The sequence below is a fragment of the Chrysemys picta genome, chromosome 22 (genome assembly GCF_011386835.1).
Source record: "Chrysemys picta bellii isolate R12L10 chromosome 22, ASM1138683v2, whole genome shotgun sequence".
NCBI classification, from domain to species: domain Eukaryota; kingdom Metazoa; phylum Chordata; order Testudines; family Emydidae; genus Chrysemys; species Chrysemys picta.
This window is the reverse complement of record NC_088812.1, coordinates 2909071-2928792: the sequence shown is the minus strand read 5'-3', so window position 1 is coordinate 2928792 and position 19722 is coordinate 2909071. Positions and strand designations below refer to the sequence as shown.

Here is a 19722-nt window from a genome sequence, read left to right as displayed (position 1 = left end):
GGAACGGCTCATGCATTTACATACCCAGGACGCTGGTTCTGTTCCCCAGCTGAACTAAACGGGGACAAGCCCTAGAGCTGACACACGCAGGGTATGTCTACACTACCAAATTAGGTTGGTTTTCTAGAAGTCAATTTTTAGAAATCGATTTTATACAGTGAATTGCGTAAGTCCCCACTAAGCGCATTAAGTCGGCGGAGTGCGGCTTCACTTCCAGGGCTCGCATTGACTCACTGAGCGTTGCACTATGGGTAACTATCCCACAGTTCCCGCAGTCTCCGCCGCCCATTGGAATTCTGGGTTAAGCTCCCAATGCCTGATGGGGGAAAAACATTGTCACCCCTCCCTCCGTGAAAGCAACGGCAGACAATCGTTTTGCGCCTTTTTTCCATGCAGACGCCATCCCACGGCAAGCGTGGAGCCCGCTCAGCTCACCGCTGCTTCTGTGAGCATTGTAAACACCTCGCGCATTATCCTGCAGTATGTGCAGAACCTGCAAAAGCAGGTGAGGAGGCGACGACAGCGCGATCATGAGAGTGATGAGGACATGGATACAGATTTCTCTCAAAGCACGGGCCCTGGCAATTTGGACATCACGGTGTTAATGGGGCAGGGTCATGCCGTGGAACTCCGATTCTGGGCCCAGGAAACAAGCACAGACTGGTGGGACCGCATAGTGTTGCAGGTCTGGGATGATTCCCAGTGAGTGCGAAATTTTCGCATGCATAAGGGCACTTTCATGGAACTTTGTGACTTGCTGTCCCCTGCCCTGAAGCGCCAGAATACCAAGATGAGAGCAGCCCTCACAGTTGAAAAGCGAGTGGCGATAGCCCTGTGGAAGCTTGCAACGCCAGACAGCTACCGGTCAGTCGGGAATGAATTTGGAGTGGGCAAATCTACTGTGGGGGTGGTGTGATCCAAGCAGCCAACGCAATCACTGAGCTGCTGCTATCACGGGTAGTGACTCTGGGAAATGTGCAGGCCATAGTGGATGGCTTTGCTGCAATGGGATTCCCTAACTGTGGTGGGGCGATAGACGGAACGCATATCCCTATCTTGGGACCGGACCACCTTGGCAGCCAATACATAAACCAAAAGGGGTACTTTTCAATGGTGCTGCAAGCACTGATGGATCACAAGGGACGTTTCACCAACATCAACGTGGGATGGCCGGGAAAGGTACATGACACTCGCATCTTCAGGAACTCTGGTCTGTTTGAACAGCTGCAGGAAGGAACTTACTTCCCAGACCAGAAAATTATCGTTAGGGATGTTTAAATGCCAATAGTTATCCTCAGGGACCCAGCCTACCCCTTAATGCCAGGGCTCATGAAGCCATACACAAGCACCCTTGACAGTATTAAGGAGCTGTTCAACTATAGGCTGAGCAAGTGCAGAATGGTGGTAGAATGTGCATTTGGACGTTGAAAAGCTCGCTGGTGTAGTTTACTGACTAGGTTAGACCTCAGCGAAACCAATATTCCCATTGTTATTGCTGCTTGCTGTGTGCTCCACAATATCTGTGAGAGTAGGGGAGAGACGTTTATGGCGGGGTGGGAGGCCGAGGCAAATCGCCTGGCAGCCAATTACATGCAGCCAGACACCAGGGCGATTAGAAGAGCACAGCAGGGCGCCCTGTGCATCAGAGACGCTTTTAAAACCAGTTTCATGACTGGCCAGGCTACGGTGTGACAGTTCTGTTTGTTTCTCCTTGATGAAAACCTGCCCCCTTGGTTGACTCTACTTCCCTGTAAACCAACCGACCTCCCCCCTTCGATCACCGGTTTCAGAGGCAATAAAGTCATTATTGTTTCCAAATCATGCAGTCTTTATTAATTCATCACACAAATATGGGGAAAACTCGCAAGGTAGCCCAGGAGGGGTGGGTGAGGAGGGAAGCACCAGGTGGGGTGGTGGATGAGGGGAGGACAAGGCCACACTACAGTTCAAAACTTATTGAATGCCAGCCTTCCGTTGCTTGGGCAATCCTCTGGGGTGAGTGGCTGCGTGCCCGTAGCCTCCCCTGCCCGCGTTCTTGGGCATCAGGGTGAGGAGGATATGGAACTTGGGGAGGAGGGCGGGTGGTTATACAGGGACTGCTCCTGCTGCCTTTCCTGCAGCTCCACCAGACGCCTGAGCAGGTCAGTTTGCTCCTGCATTAGCCTCAGCATTTCATCCTGTCTCCTCCCAACGCGCTGCTGCCACCTCTCCTCTTGCTCCCACCTCCTCTGCTCTTGCTCCCACCTCCTCTCCTCACGTTCATTTTCTGCTTTCCTGAACTCTGCCATTCTTTGCCTCCATGCATTCTGCTGAGCTCTTTCAGTGCGGAAGGACTGCATGAGCTCTGAGAACATCTCGTCGCAAGTGCATTTTTTTGGCCTTCTAATCTGCACTAGCCTCTGGGACGGAGATGATAGGGGGAGCATAGAAACATTTGCAGCTGTGGGAGGGAAAAAAAAGGGAGAGTAGTATTTAAAAAAAAGACACCTTTTAGAGAACAAAGGGAAGACTATTTCACACTGAATCAAGCGGTTCACATTACATAGCACATGTGCTTTGGGTACAAGGTCACATTTTGCCTTATATTGAGTGCCTGCCGGTTTGGCGTGAGAGATCACACATGCTTAGCTGGGCAACCGAATTCGGCTTGCAGGCAGCCAGGGTAAGGCAAAGGGTTTCGGCTTCTTCAGCCTTCATAACATGTGGGAACGGTTTCAAACAGCAGCGCCCTCCTTTCCCATACCCAGCAAAGCCCGTTGGGTTGGCCATTTAAAAGGTGGGGCTGAGGTTTTAGGGTGAATGTGCAGCACAATCCAACCCCCCGCCCCGCTCCCAATTCTCTGGGATGATTGCTTCAACCCAGGGCCGGCTCCAGGCACCAGCCCACCAAGCTTGTGCTTGGGGCAGCGCTCCGGCCTCCGGGGAGAGCGGGGCCACGGCTGGGCTCACCGCCCTCCCCCCGGCGCTCTGGCCACCTTCCCCCCCGGTGCCCTCCTCCCGGCCGCCGGGGGGAGAGCGGAGCCCCCACCGGGGCTCGCCACCCTCGCCCCAGGGCTCCGGCAGCCCTCCCCCCCACCCCGCGGGGGGGGGGGGCAGCCGGCGGCTTTTTTGCCTGGGGCGGCCCTGCTTCAACCTCACCCCCCACCCCGTGGCTAGTATCAGGAAAGATCCCTGTCAGCCAAACCCGAACAGCTCAGCTAGGCAGAAACTGCTCTCCTGGGTCCCAGCCTAGCAGGTGGGTGGGAACGCTTCACCCCCCACCTCTGGCCCAGGGGCTGCTGGGAGTGTGTGTGTGTGTGTGTGTGTGTGTCGGGATTTCTAACTCACCCAGGCTCTCAGCCGCTCAGCCTGAGGGGGCATTTGAGAAACTCACTCAAAACTCCCTGTGTGTGCGAAGGGGTGGGGCGGACAGAGCAATGCAGACAGCTCTCCTGCTCCCAGCAGCAGCCCACACAATGGGGAATTTCCCAGAGCCGGGGGGGGGGGGGGGGGGGGAACTGCTGATCCTGCTTCTCCGGGACAGACGCATCAATTTCTTCGGGGGGCTCCGCATGCCCCAGAGCGGATCTGCAGCTGCCACAACTGATTATCATCTAGGGTGACCACGGGGCCGTATTTTCCCGGACGCTTTTAGATCTTTACCAATTCCTCCCGGGCGGGATCTAAGAACCAAAAAGCCGGACGTGTCCGGGAAAATCCGGCCGCGTGGGAGATCAGCCATTAAACACACTTGCTTTTAAACCCTGTATTCTAGTGACAAAGGTGCTCACCAGAGGTGCCTTCCTCGGCTCCGGGGTCCCCGAGCTCCGCCTGCCCGGCGGCGTCTCCCCACAGAGCGATCAGATCCAGCGCCTCTCGCCTGCGCTTCTGGGCCGGCATGGTCCCGGCGCTGGTGGGCTCCCCACGCTGGCCAAGCGGGAAATGAAATTCAAACCTTCCCGGGGCTTTTCCTAGCTACCTGGCCAGTGCATCTGAGTTGAGAGCGCTGTCCAGAGCGGTCCCAGTGGAGCACTCTGGGATAGCTCCCGGAGGCCAACACGGTCGAATTGCGTCCACACCACCCCCACCCCCACCTTCGACCCAGCGAGGTCGATTGGAGCGCTAAACGCCTTGCCGGGGAGCAATACTTGACCCTTGAAGGCCACCGTACCCGGCTTCTGTTCAAGATGGCGGCTCCCAGGCGTACGGATCCAGCGCTGCGGTGGTTGAGGGGCAAGATGGCAGCGTCCAGCAGTACGGACGCGGGGGGCGCGCGTGACCCAGCGGGGCTGCCGTAGGCGGCCGGAGTCAACATGGCGGCGGCCAGGACCAGGAATGCGGCATCGGGGCTAGCGGGGGCCTGAGGCGCCGGTACGAGCCACGCGGGCCGGGGGCCGCGGCAGAGCCGGGGGCCTGGTGGGGGGCTCGCACGGGGGCGGGGCTGGAGTGTGTGGGGGGGCTCGCACGAGGATGGGGCTCCCCGGGGGCTCGGAGCAGGGGGGCTGGAGCTCGCTCGGAGCGGGGGGGGGCTGGAGCTCGCTCGGAGCGGGGGGGGGCTGGAGCTCGCTCGGAGCGGGGGGGAGGTTCGGGGGACTCGGAGTGGGGGGGGGCTGGAGCTCGCTCGGAGCGGGGGGGGTCCCTGGGGGCTCGGAGCGGGGGGGGGGGTTCGGAGCGGGGGGGCTGGAGCTCGCTCGGAGCGGGGGGGGGTTCGGAGCGGGGGGGCTGGACCTCGCTCGGAGCGGGGGGGAGGTTCGGGGGACTCGGAGTGGGGGGGGGCTGGAGCTCGCTCGGAGCGGGGGGGGGTCCCTGGGGGCTCGGAGCGGGGGGGGGGTTCGGAGCGGGGGGGCTGGAGCTCGCTCGGAGCGGGGGGGGGGTTCGGAGCGGGGGGGCTGGACCTCGCTCGGAGCGGGGGGCGGGTTCGGGGGACTCGGAGTGGGGGGGGGCTGGAGCTCGCTCGGAGGGCGGGGGGGGGGGTCCCTGGGGGCTCGGAGCGGGGGGGCTGGAGCTCGCTCGGAGCGGGGGGGGCTGGAGCTCGCTCGGAGCAGGGGGGGAGGTTCGGGGGGCTCGGAGCGGGGGGGGTGCTGGAGCTCGCTCGGAGCGGGGAGGGGGGTTCGGGGAGCTCGGAGCGGGGGTTCACACTGGGACTCACTCAGGATCCTGGCGAGGGGCTGCCCCTGCCCCGTCCATGACCCCCCCCCTTCCCATCACCCCAGAGCCGCGCAGGCCCCGGCCCCATGGAGCGCGCCGGGGAGGGGTTCCCGGCCTCGGCCGTGGCGGCCGTGCTGAAGCCCAGCGCCGGCCTGCCCGAGGCGAGCCTGCAGGTGCGGGGCTACGACTTCGACCGCGGGCTGGATCACCGCGCCCTGCTCCAGTCCTACCTCACCACCGGCTTCCAGGCCACCAGCTTCGGGCAGGCCGTGCAGGAGATCAACAGGATGGTGAGAACGGGGCAGGGGAGGCTGGAGCCAGGACGCCTGGGTTCTGTCCTGGCTCTGGGAGGGGAGTGGGGTTGAATGGTTAGAGCAGGATGGGGGGGGGGGGCCTGGGAGTCAGGACTCTTGGGTTCTGTACCTCTGCTGGCTGTGGGGAAGCCACTTCCCCACTCTGTGCCTCAGTTTCTCCATGTCCCATTCGCTCCTTGAGGCTGCCAGTGAGAGCCAGGGGGAAGGGGGCCGGTAGCTTGGGCACCTGTGCAGGGGGGGTGAGTGCCTCGACCCGTCAGCCTGGGTGCCCCTGACATGTGGCTGCTCCGGTTCCCAGATCGGGGCGAAGCTGGAGCCGCTGGGCGAGGAGGAGGAGACCCGCGCCGACCTGAACCCCTGCCGCCGGCAGCCTTCGGGCTGCACCATCTTCCTGGGCTTCACCTCCAACCTCATCAGCTCGGGCATCCGCGAGACTATCCGCTACCTGGTGCAGCACAACATGGTATGGCCCACGCCCCTCCCCCCCATGCCCCCGGTCACTGAGCACTGCGCCCCCCCCACCCCCGGTGTCCCTTGGCACTGAGCACCTGTGTCCCCGAGGACCCCTCCCAGAGCCCGGCTCTGACACCCAGGCTGCTGCCATATCCCCCCATTCCCCTCAACCCCAGTGCTGGGCTCCGGCACCCGAACAGCAGCCGCCCTGCCGACCCTTCAGCTGGGGGCTCCCAGCACTGGAGTCCCAGGGTGGGGGGGTCTGACAGGCAGGGGTCCCTGTGCCGCGCAGGTGGACGTGCTGGTCACCACAGCAGGCGGCGTGGAAGAGGATCTCATCAAATGCCTGGCACCTACCTACGTGGGGGAATTCAGCCTGCGGGGGAAGGAGCTTCGGCAGAGCGGGATCAACAGGTAATGGGGGTTGGGGGGCTGCTCCGGTCTAGCCGGGCGCGCGCACGGCTGGGAGGCAGGACTCCTGGGTTCTCTGGGAGGGGATTGGGATTTAGTGGTTAGAGGGGGGTGGGGCTGGGAGCCAGGACTCCTGGGTTCTGTCCCTGGTTTGGGAGGAGAGTGGGGTCTAGGGGTTAGAGTGGGGAGGCTGGGAGCCAGGACTCCTGGGTTCTGTCCCTGGTTTGGGAGGAGAGTGGGGTCTAGGGGTTAGAGTGGGGAGGCTGGGAGCCAGGACTCCTGGGTTCTGTCCCTGGTTTGGGAGGAGAGTGGGGAGGCTGCGAGTCAGGAACTGATGCTCTAGAGGTAAAAGGCTCCATCTCCTGTTCCCAGCCACTCCGCCAGGATCCTCTCTGCTCTCCCCCATCTGTGGGGATCAGGTCATGCCAGCTGTGTCCCTGTTCCTTGGGGCAGAGTGGGGCTTGTGGAGAGGCTGAGTCCAGCTGGTTTGGGGGGGGGCGGGGGCTGAACCTGCTTGTTTCTCTCCAGGATCGGGAACCTGCTGGTGCCCAATGACAACTACTGCAAGTTCGAAGACTGGCTCATGCCCATCCTGGACCAGATGGTCGCTGAGCAGAATGTGGAGGTGAGAGCCAGGGGGTGGGGGAAGCTTCAGGGGAGGCCGTGTCCCGGGGAGGGGATGGTGCTGGGCCTGTAGGACGCTGGGAAAGCCTCTGACCTGATCCCTACTCAACCCCCCCACTCTCCCTGCCAAAATACTTGGCATGTGTAGATGGGAGGGGAGTGGTTAGAGAAAGGGGGGCTGGGAGTTAGGACGCCTGGGCTCTATCCCTGGCTCTGGGAATGGAGTGGGGGGTCTAGTGGGTTGAGCAGAGGGTGGGTGGGGCACTGGGAGTCAAGACTCTTGGGTTCGATCTCTTGGGAGAGTCACGTCCCTCCATGCCTCAGTTTCCCTATCTGTACTGTAATGGGGAGAGCAGGTGAACGTTGATAACTCCCTCTTAGCTGGGGGGGGGGGAGGGGCAGGGCAGGGGTTGGGTCGGGTCACCCAGCCAGGAGGGGGTGGTTTCACCACAGCTTTGGCCCTTGGGTCCTGCAGGGTGTGAAATGGACCCCGTCCAAGATGATCGCACGGCTGGGCAAGGAAATAAACAACCCTGAATCGGTCTATTACTGGGCACAGAAGGTCAGTTTTTTGGGCGGGGGGGGGGCTGTTCATTTCCCCACTGGGGTTCAGGCTAACCTTTTCCAGGCTAGGATTTGACTGTTAGCTGAACCATACCGCCATCTACCCCCCCCCCACCCCTCCCTCTCTGGGAGAGCCTGGGTGACCGGCTGGTTGGAGTGCTGCCCCTTTAAGAGCAGGCTAGATAATGACTCAGAAATCGGCCACATCCCCCTGGGTTCCACCTGGTCTGGGGGGAGATCGGCAGCTTGTTCCCCGGGGCTTCAGCCCTTCCGTATGGGGGGCCAATCCGCAGCGCCCCCCCCCCCATCACGGGGGGAACAAATCTCTCCCATCTCTTGCTATATGTCCATGCAGCACCTGACACAACAGGGGCCCTGATCTCAGTCGGGGGAGGAGGGGGGTTCTAGGCTCTACCATAATATAGTGGCTCTGCTCCTCCACAAATACTACTTTTAGGGAGACTCTTCCCCCCCCCCCAAAAGGGTGTTGTTCTACCCTCAGCCCACCCAATCAATTGCCACAGGGGGAACTAACCCAAACTCCCCCTCCCGTCTCCTCTGCCCTGCCCCACGCGCCCTGCCCCACTCATGTGCCCCTTTGCAGAACAACATCCCGGTGCTGAGCCCGGCCCTGACGGACGGCTCCCTGGGGGACATGATCTTCTTCCACTCCTACAAGAACCCCGGTTTGGTGCTGGACATTGTAGAAGGTGATTGTCTCCTTCCCCCCAGGCATGGGCCTTTCTCTGCAGCATCCTGATTGCTCAGCCCCCTGGCTTAGACTGGACAGGAATCGCAGGCCCAATGCCTGCAGTGCTGGGGGGATTCCTAGCGTGTGGGGGGGGGACCCTCTTCAAATCGAGCTCTAGGGAACCCTGCCTGCATTACCGCAGAGCGTACAGATTGTCCCCTTGCTGAGGCCCCCCACCCCAGACAAGGCGCAGAGGGGCTCCTGGGTTCTAGCCCAGCTCAGGGAGGGCAGAGGGATTTAATGGTTTAAGGCAGGGGATGGGGTGGGGCAGGACTCCTGGGTCCTCTTCCTGGGTGGGAGCAGGCGGCAGGAAGAAGGGGGTCACCGTGGTCTCTTTCTCTCGGCAGATCTCCGGCTGATCAACACCCAGGCCATCTTCGCCAAGAAGACGGGCATGATCATCTTGGGAGGGGGCCTGGTCAAACACCACATCGCCAACGCCAACCTGATGGTGAGGGAGGGCTCGGGCTGGGATGGTGGGTGTGTCCCTGCTGGCTGGGCTGGGGCGGGCCGGCCTGCCTGGCCACTCTCCCCCGCTGGCTGGGCTCGTGTGTGTTAACCCAGGTGTATCTAAGAGCCCTGCGATAGCTTTAGGTCCAACATTCATTTGGGGGATTAAATTGAGCACCTCAAACTGCACATTCCCTCCCCCTGTCCTGCTTGGGGAGGGGGCTGGGAGAAACCCACCCTGGGGTCACGCTCCCTCTCCGCCTTGCAGAGAAACGGGGCCGACTACGCCGTCTACGTTAACACGGCACAGGAGTTCGACGGCTCTGACTCGGGGGCCCGGCCAGACGAGGCGGTGTCCTGGGGGAAGATCCGCATGGATGCCAAGCCCGTGAAGGTGGGCGTGGAGATCTGGAGGGTGGCTGTGTTTGGGGGTTGGGGAGCTGGAGGGATTGGGGGACGCGGGGGTGGAGATCTGGGTGCCTGCACTCATGTCCCTGGTCGCTCTCCCGGTGGCAGGTTTACGCCGACGCCTCCCTGGTTTTCCCGCTGCTGGTGGCTGAGACCTTCGCCCAGAAAGCCAGCGCCTTTGCCTCCGAGAAGCAGCACGACTGAGACCCCCCAGCCCAGCAGGGCCCTGGACTGGGGCGCAGCGTGGGGAGTCCTAGGCCCCAGGAACAAATGGGCTCGTACCCAAGCCCAGTTTCCTCTCTCCCCCGCCCATCACCAGAGACTGCCCCTCCCGCCTCTGCCCCTGTGTCTGTGCCGGGATCGCAGGGAAGTGGGAGAGGGTCTGGCTTTATCCCTTTCCCTCTCTATAACCCCCTGCTTCCAAATTCACAAGGGCTGGGGCGTGCCTGGGCGTCAGAACTCCTGGGTTCGAGTCCCGGCTCTGCCGCTGACTGGTTGAGTGACCCCCCCCCCTCCCCCCGTAGAATGGGGGTGGCCTTGCCTGCCCTCAGGGGCTGTGATGCTCGGTGCATTGAGGCCTTAGGTGAGGGCAGGGTTGTGACCAGCTGCCCCCAGGGTGTTGGCAGAGCCTGGCACCCCCCCACCCCGCCTTGGGCCCCATGGACTCCTGCTGGGGCCTGATGGGACACTTTGGGTGGCTGGGGGCAGTATGGCTAGGCCTGGTCCCACTGATGCACGGCACATGTTAAACATGATTTTATTATTCAGCTTTTGGGAAAGAGCAACTGTGCTCCCATCCCACGCGGTCAGGACACCTGTTAGCAGCAGCGAAGAGCCAGCCGGCCGGCTTTCGCGGCTCCCCTCTAACGTCAGCAGCTGAGCGGCACTAAACCCCCGCTGCTGCGTGTTCCGTCTCCAGTGACTCCGAGGGGAGAACGCCCCTAGCGCAGGCTAACAGAGCCCTGGCGTGAGGGCAGCCTGGGGGACAGGAGCTGTGCCCCCCTGGGGAGAGCCGGGGCGCGTCCGTTCTAACCTGTGCTAGGAACACCCCCTTTTGCAGGGGGGAGAGAACCGCTCAGCAGCACTGAGCTCTGGCGCCCGCCCCTGCCGTTCTGCAGCAGGGAAAACAGAGAGAGTTTAGCTCCTGGCTGGAGCTGGTGCCCAGGTGTCAGTTTCCACGCGGGGCGCTGGTTGTGCCCTCACTGGACCTGTCGGGGGCAGGGTGACTGTGGCGTACTTGACTGATGGAACGGACGCCTGGCACGGGGGGCTAGATTTTGGGGAAGATTAAAAAAAACCAAAGCCCCAGAGGCCTTGGGGGGATCCCCCCATTAATGTCTTCTGAAGTCTCCCCAGGCCCCCCGACCCAGTTGTGGCTGTGTCCAGATGCCCCATGGAGTGTGGGGTGATAGTGGGGGGCTGTAGGGTCACTGGTTGGTAGAGGGTTGCTGGGCAGGCCCACGACTCCTGCATGGCTGGGCTCTGAGCTGCTGTGGAGGGCAAGAGGTCGGCCCCCCCCGCCATGCTCTGGGGCTCACTGCTGCTGCCGCCCCCCCCCCTAGAGTCCCGGCCGCCCCCACTCCGAGACGGGGCTCAATAAAGCGGCTGCCCCAAGACTGAGTCCGTGTGTGATTGGCTGGAGGGACGCCTGATGCTCCTGCTCAACAGGCGGGCGGCTGCTCCTCGGCGGTGTGGGGCTCCTCCCTCCAGAACTGCACGCGCCCCTCGGTGGCCGTGAGCAGGCCGGGCTCGCTGGGGTGGAAGGACAGGGACTGGACCACGCCTCTGCCCACGGGCAGGCTCAGCGTCAGGGAGCCCTGCGGAGGGAGGAAAGGCCCCCAGTGAGACTGACCCGCGTGGCTAGGAACGGGGGGACCCCCAGGGCAGGGGGGACGGTGCCGCCGCGGGCTAGACTTGCCCTGCGCTGCCCCCATCTCACCTCAACCAGGTCCCAGAAATACACGTGCCCATCCTCCGAGCAGCTGGCCACGTGCGTGTCCTTCTCGCTCAGGCAGCAGTCCAGCTTGTAGGCCGTGTTCTTGTGGCCAGTGTATCTAGAGCGGAACAGACCAGACGGGGTCTGCACGGGGGGAACGGGGAACCCCTCATGCTGCACCCCACCTGGATCACCCCACCAGCCAGTGCCCCAGGCTGGCCCGACACCACCTTTCCTTGTGTGCAGGGCCCTAGCGCGCTGAGCAGCCCCTCGTGAGGGACCAGCGGCCCTGGATTTCAGTGGGGCAGGTGCCTAAATACCTCTGAGGAGTGGGGGAACTGCAGCAGGGGGGAGGGGAGCTCAGAGTCAGTCACTCACCCTCCCAGCAGGCAGTGTCTGTGGCTAAGGCCCCAGACTTGGGGTGGGGCAGCCCCCCAGAGCGAGAGACTCTTGTGCAACAAGGGTCCTGGGACTGGCTGAGCCCCTGTGTTGAGCCCCAGCTCCGTGCCCGGGGGGAGTGTCCCCCACACGTGCAGCCGAGGGCTCCCGGCCAGAGGGGGTGACGTACTCGCCCAGCAGCTCCCCGGTGTCCTTGTCCAGCAGGCGCAGGGTGGAGTCCAGGCTGGCAGCCAGCGTGCACTGCCCGTCCTTGCTGAAACACACGCTGGTGACGGGGCCTGCAAGGATGAAGCAGCAGATGCTGGAGGTGACGGAAACCAGGAGTTGGCACGGGGGGGGCGTGTGGGTAAAAGCCCAGCCAGCCGGCCCACCCTGGGGCCGGATCAGAGCCAGCGCCCCATTTCCCCCACCCAGCCAGTCCCCTGCCCGGGGTCCGGATCAGAGCCAGTGGCCCTAGAGGGGAAGGGCCCTGTGTTACACTCCCTGACAGCCTGTTTCCCATATTGGAGCAGCATTGGAAGTGGCGCCCCCTAGAGGCTATTCCCTACCCCTTAATCAGCCAAGCCAACCTCCCCTCCCCCATGGCAACTGGTGTCAGGCAGGAGTGGGGGGATCTTTCAGGGGATTCTCTATCCCTGGCGGGATGTTTCCCACAACCAGGATTGAACCCAGGGACGTTCTCTGGCCTGGGCCTTGGAGGAAGTCAGCCCAGAGGATCGCCACGCCCCCTTCTGGCCGTGGCTCTGTGGCGCAGGCTCCCGGTGGGAGCTGTTTTCTCTCACTTACTTCCAACATAATCCGAGTACAGCTCCCCTGCGCGCAGGTCGTAGCGCCGGACGCGGCCGTCCACAGAGCTGGGGGGGGGACGGGACAGCGGGAGGGGTTACAGGGCAAGTACAGAGGCTGTGACGCCCAGGCCCTCAACACACACACACTGCCCAGGCCCAGCTGGGGCGCTCCCAGGGCAGCTCCTGGGAATGTAGCTGGAGGAGGGGGGAGTCAAGCCCCTGAACCAGCTCCTTTCCCACATATGGCAACCCACAAGGGTCAAATGTGAGGCTGCACAGCCCTGGTGGGGGAGGTTACCTGCCTCGCCCTACCCTGATGAAGGTTCTTCACCCTGGGGGCTCTGGCTGTGGGTCTACAGCTGAATTGCAGGGGCCGGCCCCCTCTCAGCCCCGTCCTGCCCCAGCGGAGCGCCCCTCACCCAGAGAGGATCTCGTAATCCGACACTTTCAGGCTGGACACCCCGTCCTTGGCTTCGTCCAGGATCTGGATGGGGTCGGGTCTGCGTGAGCGGCAGTCCCAACAGCGGACGCTGGAATCGATTGAGCCTAGGAGAGAGCACAGCACAGATTCGGGGGAACAGCCTGGGCACATCCCGGGCTGGATCTAGCCGGGCCAGACCACAGAGTTCCTTAAGGACCCGCAATGAGTCAGCTGGGGCTTCGGAGCCGCTTTGCTTACCCGACAGGATCACGGTGGCCTCCTCGTTGAACTGCACGCAGTTCACCTTCTGTGGATGGAGAGACCGGTCAGGAAGGACAGCCGGGGCCAAGTCCAGCGCACGGGGCGTGGCCCTCGAGCGCTCTCCCTGCAGTCGCTGGACCGTCCCCCGAGCAATCTCCCCCTAAGCCACCCTGATCCCCTCACCCCCTCCTCAACCTGGCTGCAGCTTCCCCAACAGCCCCCCCATCTCCCCTCCCAACAAGCAACTCAACGTAACCCCGAGCTGCTTCACCATCCTATAACCCTTCCCCTGGGCCCACACTCAGTTGCTGCACCTGTCCGGGCACCGCTCTAGGCAGCACCACCTCGATTCAGTCCCCACCCTGGTAGCAGGAAGGGTTAAGGCCGCATGGGTCACACCCACTGGCTGAGAGCAAGGGAGCCTCCCTGGACTGATGTAATAAGTGATGGGGCAGGCAGCTACACCTGCAACTTGTGTTAAGTCCTAGTGGGACAGGGAGAGAGTAGCTGGGCCGGCCCCTCCCCACACCCAGCCAAGTCATTCCGCACATGTAGCAGGCTGGCTGATATCAGCCTGTGGCACCCCCAACCTAGGCAGCACTGCAGTAACCAAACGGGCCTCACCCCCGCGTGACCTCTGAACTTGCGGATCACCTGCCCACTGGCTACGTCCCACAGGACGACCGTTTTGTCGGCCCCACAGGAGCAGAGCTGGCTGTTATCAAAGGAGCTGTGGGGGAAGCAGGAAGACAAGGTTAGGCGTTACTGTGAAGATACGACCACGCAGGGGGAGGTTACAGATGCGCATCTACGAGGCTTTGCATCCCTTTGGCATGTCGGCCTAGCTGTCCCCGTTTTACGGCTAGGGAGAAACTGAGGCACAAGGGGGAGACGTGCCACACAGCAAATCAGTGACATAATAGAACCCAGGAATCCTGACTCCCCGTGTCCCTCCTGAACAATCCACTAGAAACCACTCACTCCCAGAGCTGGGGACAGAACCCCGCAGTACTCACTCCGCCTCCGCCAATACCCTTCCCCACCTGCTCTAACCACTTGCATGCCAAACACTCTAAAGTGGCGTTGATCCTGAAGCCCCTGGGGTTCCGAGAGAAGTGGAGTCCGTTCCCCGCCCTTACCCAGCCGCGTCCAACACTTCGTAGCCGTGGCCACTGTAGGTCTTCAGGAGGGTCCCCTTGTGGGGGTTCCACAGCTTCAGGGACTTGTCGCTTCCGCAGGTGAGACAGTAATTTCCATCCACTGCAGGAGACAGGACAGAGAATGATCCAAGGGGACAGCGTAGCAACCCCACAGCTTGTGCCTGCCCCACAGAGGCACCAGCCCCACATCCAGCATTTCCACCCCACAGCTGTGCTCTCCTCCCTTCTGTCCTCTTACTCTGCATGGCTCCCGGCTAGTCCCACTCCTCCATGCATGCTCTCCCAGCCGCCCCCCCCCCGATGGAAGAAACTAAGGGCAGATCTCCTCGCTGGCATCAACAGGGCTCTAAATGCCCCACACGGCTCGGACTTCATTGCTCTAACCACTTGACCCCACTCCCCTCCCAGAGGGGAACAGAATCCAGGAGTCCTGCCCCTCATTTCAACCCACTAGACCCCACTGCCTCCCTTCATGGGGCCCGTGAGGACACACTCACCATTAAACCTCACTGCCCTGACCGCTCCCTGTTTGCACTCCAGAGTCTGCACCAGCTTCTTTGGCAGCTCTGGCTTCTTGGGCTTCGCCTCAGGAAACGCCATGATGGGACCCAAGCGGCTGGTACCTACGGTGGCTAAATCTGAGAGATCTGGACTCTGTGAGCGTGGGGCTGGGGTGACGCTGGGGCGCGTTACAAATCTCTCACCAGACTCCGGCTTTACGGGCGTCTCCCTGGGGGCTGGAGTCACTCGCTCACACGCTGGGGGAAGCGGTTGGTGCCGTCCTGGCTCAGGAAACAACAGGAAAGTGATTTGGTGGCTGTTGCTGCCACAGGAGGCAGGGAAAAGGAAAACCCAACCCCCGCTAGATCTAGGCCTTGGCTGGGTTTGATGTGCAGTCCGGGGGGGGGGGGGGGGGTCGGGGACACAGAGGTCACCCGATTAAGACCCGGGGAGCTGCACACATTTAGAGCCATCCACGACCCATCCCCTATAGAGCTGTGTGCAGTGTCCTTCAACCCACCCCTATGGCCTCCACAGCCTTGCACCTATAGAGCCCCCTATAGCCCCCCGTTCCTCCCAGTCTCCTTCCAACCCCTATAGCCCCCCAGTCTATTACAGGCTCACTGATCCCCTATATACTCCCAAGCCCCCTATAGCCCCCCCCCAGTCTATTACAGGCTCACTCATCCCCTATATACTCCCAAGCCCCCTATAGCCCCCCCCAGTCTATTACAGGCTCACTGATCCCCTATATACTCCCAAGCCCCCTATAGCCCCCCCAGTCTATTACAGGCTCACTCATCCCCTATATGTTCCCGAGCCCCCTATAGCCCCCCCTCCCGGCCCTGGGCCCCCTCCCGCTTCCTCTCCCCCACGCAGTACCTGGGGAGAGGGGCGCTCCGTGTCCGGCTCCCATTCCCGTCCCCCGGCCCCGCAGGTTCCGGCTCCCTTGGTTCCGCCCCCCTTGGCCCCGCCTGCTCTGAGCCGGGACCCACCGCGGGGGGCAGCGCTCGTTGTCGGCCCCGCCTCGTCCCCCGTGGGGTCCGGCTCGGGGCCCGGCTCGCCCCGGCCAGGCGCGGGGGAAGGGGGTCATCCGGAACCATTGCTCCGGGCCGCGGGGTGTTACAGCGATCCGCGCCCCCCGGGAGCATGGCCAGCAACAGCATGGCGGACCCCCGGCGGCCCAACAAGGTGCTGAGGTGAGCGGGCGGGGCGGGCGAGTTCTGTTAAGTGGCTCCATGTCTCGTTGGCAGCTGGTGTCAAGCGGAGTGTCCCTGTGCCCTGGGGCCGGGTTCGGTCAGTGTCTTCATTAGTGATCTGGAGGATGGTGTGGACTGAACCCGCAGCACGTTCGCAGATGACACTAAACTAGGAGGCGTGGTAGATACACTAGAGGGTAGGGATCGGATACAGAGGGACCTAGACAAATTAGAGGATTGGGCCAAAAGAAACCTGATGAGGTTCAACAAGGACAAGTGCAGAGTCCTGCACTGAGGACGGAAGAATCCCATGCACTGCTACAGACGAGGGACCGAATGGCTAGGTAGCAGTTCTGTAGAAAAGGACCTAGGGGTCACAGTGGACGAGAAGCTGGATATATGAGTTGACAGTGTGCTCTTGTTGCCAAGAAGGCTAACGGCATTTTGGGCTGTATAAGTAGGGGCATTGCCAGCAAATCGAGGGACGTGATCATTCCCCTCTATCCGGCGTTGGTGAGTCCTCATCTGGAGTATTGTGTCCAGTTTTGGGCCCCACACTACAAGAAGGATGTGGAAAAATTGGAAAGAGTCCAGCAGAGGGCAACAAAAATGATTAGGGGTCTGGAGCACATGACTTATGAGGAGAGGCGGAGGGAACTGGGATTGTTTAGACTGCAGAAGAGAAGAATGAGGGGGGATTTGAAAGCTGCTTTCAACTATCTGAAGGGGGGGTTCCAAAGAGGATGGATCTAGTCTGTTCTCAGTGGTACCAGATGACAGAACAAGGAGTAATGGTCTCAAGTTGCAGTGGGGGAGGCCTAGGTTGGATATGAGGAAAAACTTTTTCACTAGGAGGGTGGTGAAGCACTGGAATGGGTTACCTAGAGACGTGGTGGAATCTCCTTCCTTAGAGGTTTTTAAGGACAAAGCTCTGGCTGGGATGATTTAGTTGGGGATTGGTCCTGTATTGAGCAGGGGGTTGGACTAGATACCTCCTGAGGTCCCTTCCAACCCTGAGATTCTATGATTCGGGGTCCTCATAGTGAGGCCATGGCGCTGCCCCATAGGGAATGCTGAAGCGTGCCCCTGAGGGATGTCTGGACAGCGAGCTCCATGTGGCAGCCCCTTGATAGCCAAAGCCTCAGGGTGGGGGCAAATTGTCCTGTTAAACAGGAAGGGGTGATCGCTATGGGGTCTGTATCTGGTGGGGTTAACCAGCGGGACCCCAAGGGTGAGTGATCACTATGGGGTCTGTATCTGGTGGGGTTACCCAGCGGGATCCCCAAGGGGTGGGTGGTAGGAATCTGGCCAGTTGTTGGAGGGTCATGGGTGACAGTCTTTTGGCAGAGAGGAGGGAACTGGAGATACTGGCACTTCCCACCCCAGGTTATTCTTGTTCCCTAGTCCCCTCTTGCCAATGGCAACCAACCAGAAACCTGCCAACATGTTTCCCACAGCCCCAAGAACAGACCTCAGCTAGGACTGACATTAGATCCCTCTCTACCTGCATTAGACCTGGTTATTGGAGGTGAAAGGCTCCATAACTCATTCCCTGATTGTGCTAAGTTGCTCAGGCCTGGGGATGGATATGAACCAGTGCCCTAGATGAGAAAGCCCCCGTGTCTGATTCCTCATCCCCACCCTGTGCCACCCAGTCTGCCTGAGCTAGGGCTGGACTGATACCAGTGACCTGGAGATGAAAGGCCCCTAATCCCATTCCACACCCTCGCAGATCCCTGTTTATCTTCATGTTACCTATGGAGAAGAGGGCTAATAGTTTCCAAGCGTGAGTTAACACTCCCGTCTCGCTCTCGTAACATGCTATTGCACGCTTGCTTTGTAGGTACAAGCCTCCGTCTACAGAGAACAACCCCACGCTGGAAGATCCCACTCCAGATTACATGAACCTGTTGGGGATGATTTTCAGCATGTGTGGCTTAATGCTTAAGGTGAGCAGGAAAGGAATGAACATTAGATCTTGCGTAGGTAAGATGCCTTCTAGGGCGAAGCAAACATGAGACGCATGCTCTTTATTATAAAGGACATCTGTGCAGCTGGGCGCTGTAGCACTCCATAGCCTCCCCGTGCCTGTTCCCTTAACCAATGGCTGATCTTTCACAGAATCCTAGAACTGCTGGGCAAGGAGGGACCTCAAGAGGGACCTAGTGTGTATCTGAATTGCAAAGACAAACCCACGGTGCCGAGTCTGAGAGCCAGAGCAACTGGCTCTGCTGCAGGGCTAAAAATAGCAGTGTAGACGTTCCCACTCAGGCGGGAGCCTGGGCTCCAAGACCCTCCTGCTTTGGCAGGTTTCAGATCCCGGGCTCCAGCCCAGGCGGGAATGTGCACACTGCCATTTTTAGCCCTGCAGCTCAAGCCCTGTGAGTCTGAGTCAAGTGACCCAGGCTCTGAGACTCAGCGCCACAGGTTTTTCTTTACAGTGTAGACATGCCCAGAGTGCATCTCCCCCCCACCCACTGAGGCAGGGTTAAGTATGCCAAGACCATCCCTGACAAACGTTTGTCTAACCTGTGCTTGAAAACCTCCAGTGACAGGGATTCCACAGCCTCCCTGTGTTAAATGATTTGGGGGATGGAAGAGGGGGAGACCTAGAGTGGTCTAAGCCACTGCACTGAAACAGGATTGGAAGAGGAGTCGTCATTACTTCTGTTCCTGGCTGAGTGTTTAGTGGGTAGAAAAGGGAACTGGGAGTCCAGGCTCTAGTGGGCTCTTCCTGGCTGGAGGAGGGAGTGTGTCTTAATGGTTAAATCGGGACTGGGAGCCAGGACTTCAGGGTCCTGTTCCCAGCTCTGCTACTGACTTGCTGTGTGACTTTGGGCGAGTTGGTGAAATGGTATTGATACTAACTTCACAAGGGAGCAGGGATTGTGATCTTTGTTTAAGGAATGTTTTAAAGAGCTCTGAGACTTGCCCAGTATTATTAGCTATTGAAGATCCTGAGAGATCCCATAAGTGCCCACTTTGAGGGTCTCAAATTAGTTCCTCTGTGTTTCTAGCTGAAGTGGTGTGCTTGGATTGCTGTCTATTGCTCCTTCATTAGCTTTGCCAACTCCAGAAGCTCAGAGGACACCAAACAGATGATGAGCAGCTTCATGTGAGTCATTGTCTTCCTTTAACCGTCTTATTCACTGACCATGTGAATCGAAGACATGGGTCCAAATGTGCCTACCTGTCCACGTTGTGGTTAGAGCAGAGGAGTAGAAGCCAGAACTTCTGGGTTCTGTGCCCAACTCTGCCACTAATACGGCATGATTTTGTACTTTGACACTTTCCTGCTGCCTTGGTTTCTCCATCTGTAAAATGGGGATAAAATGGTATTGATGATTAGTACGGAGCGCTCTTCATCCTAGTCCGCAATGAACCAGCGCCCCAGCATGGTGCTTTGGTGATAGAGGGCTGGTCTGTTGGAGGTGCCATTGTTTGAATGAGATGTAAAAGCAAGGTCTCGCTCGTTCTTGGATATTAAATTCTACAGCATCTTTTCCTAAAAGCTGAGCTGTGAACCCATGTCCTGACCAGTTCCCAACTCTGGAATCTACAGTCTGTTTCCTTAAATACCTACACTGCAGTTCCAGTTGGATGAAAAATTCTTCATCTCCTGTCAAAAACTGGTACAGTGTTGGATGTTAAGCAGCTGCTGCCTTCCACTGTAGAGGTGGCTACACCTCTGTGTGGGTGAGCAATCCTTGTATGCATGGTTGAGAAAGCAAGTACTTTGGAATCCCTGGGAATTGTTCACCAACATGCTAGTGCTGTACAAGACCCAGACATGACGGTGGATATTGAAATAATAATAAAAAAACCTCATGGTTGGTTGGTTTTTAAAACGATTGATTTTCTTCCTCTGGATTCAGGTTGTCTATCTCTGCTGTGGTGATGTCCTATCTACAGAATCCCCAACCCATGTCCCCGCCTTGGTGAAGAGATTACAGCT

General features: G+C 60.0%; 3 protein-coding genes and 1 long non-coding RNA gene across 6 annotated transcripts; 2 read left to right on the top strand and 2 right to left on the bottom strand.

Moving 5' to 3' along the window:
* Window positions 1–1804: 1804 nt before the first annotated feature.
* On the bottom strand, window positions 1805–4143 carry LOC135977114 (uncharacterized). The gene is made up of 2 exons (XR_010594469.1): window positions 3771–4143; window positions 1805–2440 (listed from the first exon to the last, which is right to left on the bottom strand). It is a non-coding gene; the product is annotated as an uncharacterized LOC135977114 (long non-coding RNA).
* A 66-nt stretch (window positions 4144–4209) lies between these two features.
* DHPS (deoxyhypusine synthase) lies at window positions 4210–10716 on the top strand. Its single transcript, XM_065576258.1, has 10 exons — window positions 4210–4350; window positions 5193–5417; window positions 5740–5904; window positions 6187–6308; window positions 6834–6930; window positions 7405–7491; window positions 8098–8203; window positions 8592–8695; window positions 8963–9088; window positions 9211–10716. Exons 2-10 carry the CDS (start codon window positions 5214–5216, stop codon window positions 9304–9306), a joined length of 1107 nt encoding a protein of 368 aa, XP_065432330.1. The 5' UTR covers window positions 4210–4350; window positions 5193–5213; the 3' UTR covers window positions 9307–10716.
* Window positions 9846–15661, bottom strand: WDR83 (WD repeat domain 83). 3 transcript variants are annotated; one of them, XM_065576250.1, is made up of 10 exons: window positions 15451–15661; window positions 14565–14849; window positions 14047–14167; window positions 13532–13637; window positions 12905–12953; window positions 12645–12771; window positions 12224–12291; window positions 11607–11715; window positions 11042–11156; window positions 9846–10919 (listed from the first exon to the last, which is right to left on the bottom strand). In XM_065576250.1, the coding sequence occupies exons 1-10, from the start codon at window positions 15659–15661 to the stop codon at window positions 10764–10766; spliced, it is 1347 nt and encodes a 448-aa protein (XP_065432322.1). In that variant the 3' UTR covers window positions 9846–10763. The 3 variants fall into 3 exon arrangements, with proteins under 3 accessions (XP_065432322.1, XP_065432324.1, XP_065432323.1); XM_065576252.1 differs by having other exon boundaries at window positions 14565–14853; window positions 15451–15583; XM_065576251.1 differs by lacking the exon at window positions 15451–15661 and having other exon boundaries at window positions 14565–15091.
* WDR83OS (WD repeat domain 83 opposite strand) lies at window positions 15636–19722 on the top strand. Its single transcript, XM_005310641.4, has 4 exons — window positions 15636–15767; window positions 17611–17716; window positions 18785–18882; window positions 19643–19722. Exons 1-4 carry the CDS (start codon window positions 15718–15720, stop codon window positions 19707–19709), a joined length of 321 nt encoding a protein of 106 aa, XP_005310698.1. The 5' UTR covers window positions 15636–15717; the 3' UTR covers window positions 19710–19722.

Coding starts and splice junctions, on each gene's coding strand:
- DHPS (XM_065576258.1), top strand. CDS start 5,214: ATGGAGCGCGCCGGGGAGGGGTTCCCGGCCTCGGCCGTGGCGGCCGTG. Junction 7,492..8,097: donor TCTATTACTGGGCACAGAAG/GTCAGTTTTTTG, acceptor GCCCCTTTGCAG/AACAACATCCCGGTGCTGAG. Junction 9,089..9,210: donor TGGATGCCAAGCCCGTGAAG/GTGGGCGTGGAG, acceptor TCCCGGTGGCAG/GTTTACGCCGACGCCTCCCT.
- WDR83OS (XM_005310641.4), top strand. CDS start 15,718: ATGGCCAGCAACAGCATGGCGGACCCCCGGCGGCCCAACAAGGTGCTG. Junction 15,768..17,610: donor CGGCCCAACAAGGTGCTGAG/GTGAGCGGGCGG, acceptor CTTGCTTTGTAG/GTACAAGCCTCCGTCTACAG. Junction 17,717..18,784: donor TGTGTGGCTTAATGCTTAAG/GTGAGCAGGAAA, acceptor CTGTGTTTCTAG/CTGAAGTGGTGTGCTTGGAT.
- WDR83 (XM_065576250.1), bottom strand. CDS start 15,661: ATGACCCCCTTCCCCCGCGCCTGGCCGGGGCGAGCCGGGCCCCGAGCC. Junction 14,168..14,564: donor CAGGGCAGTGAGGTTTAATG/GTGAGTGTGTCC, acceptor TGTCTCCTGCAG/TGGATGGAAATTACTGTCTC. Junction 11,157..11,606: donor ACCGGGGAGCTGCTGGGCGA/GTACGTCACCCC, acceptor GTTCCGCTCTAG/ATACACTGGCCACAAGAACA.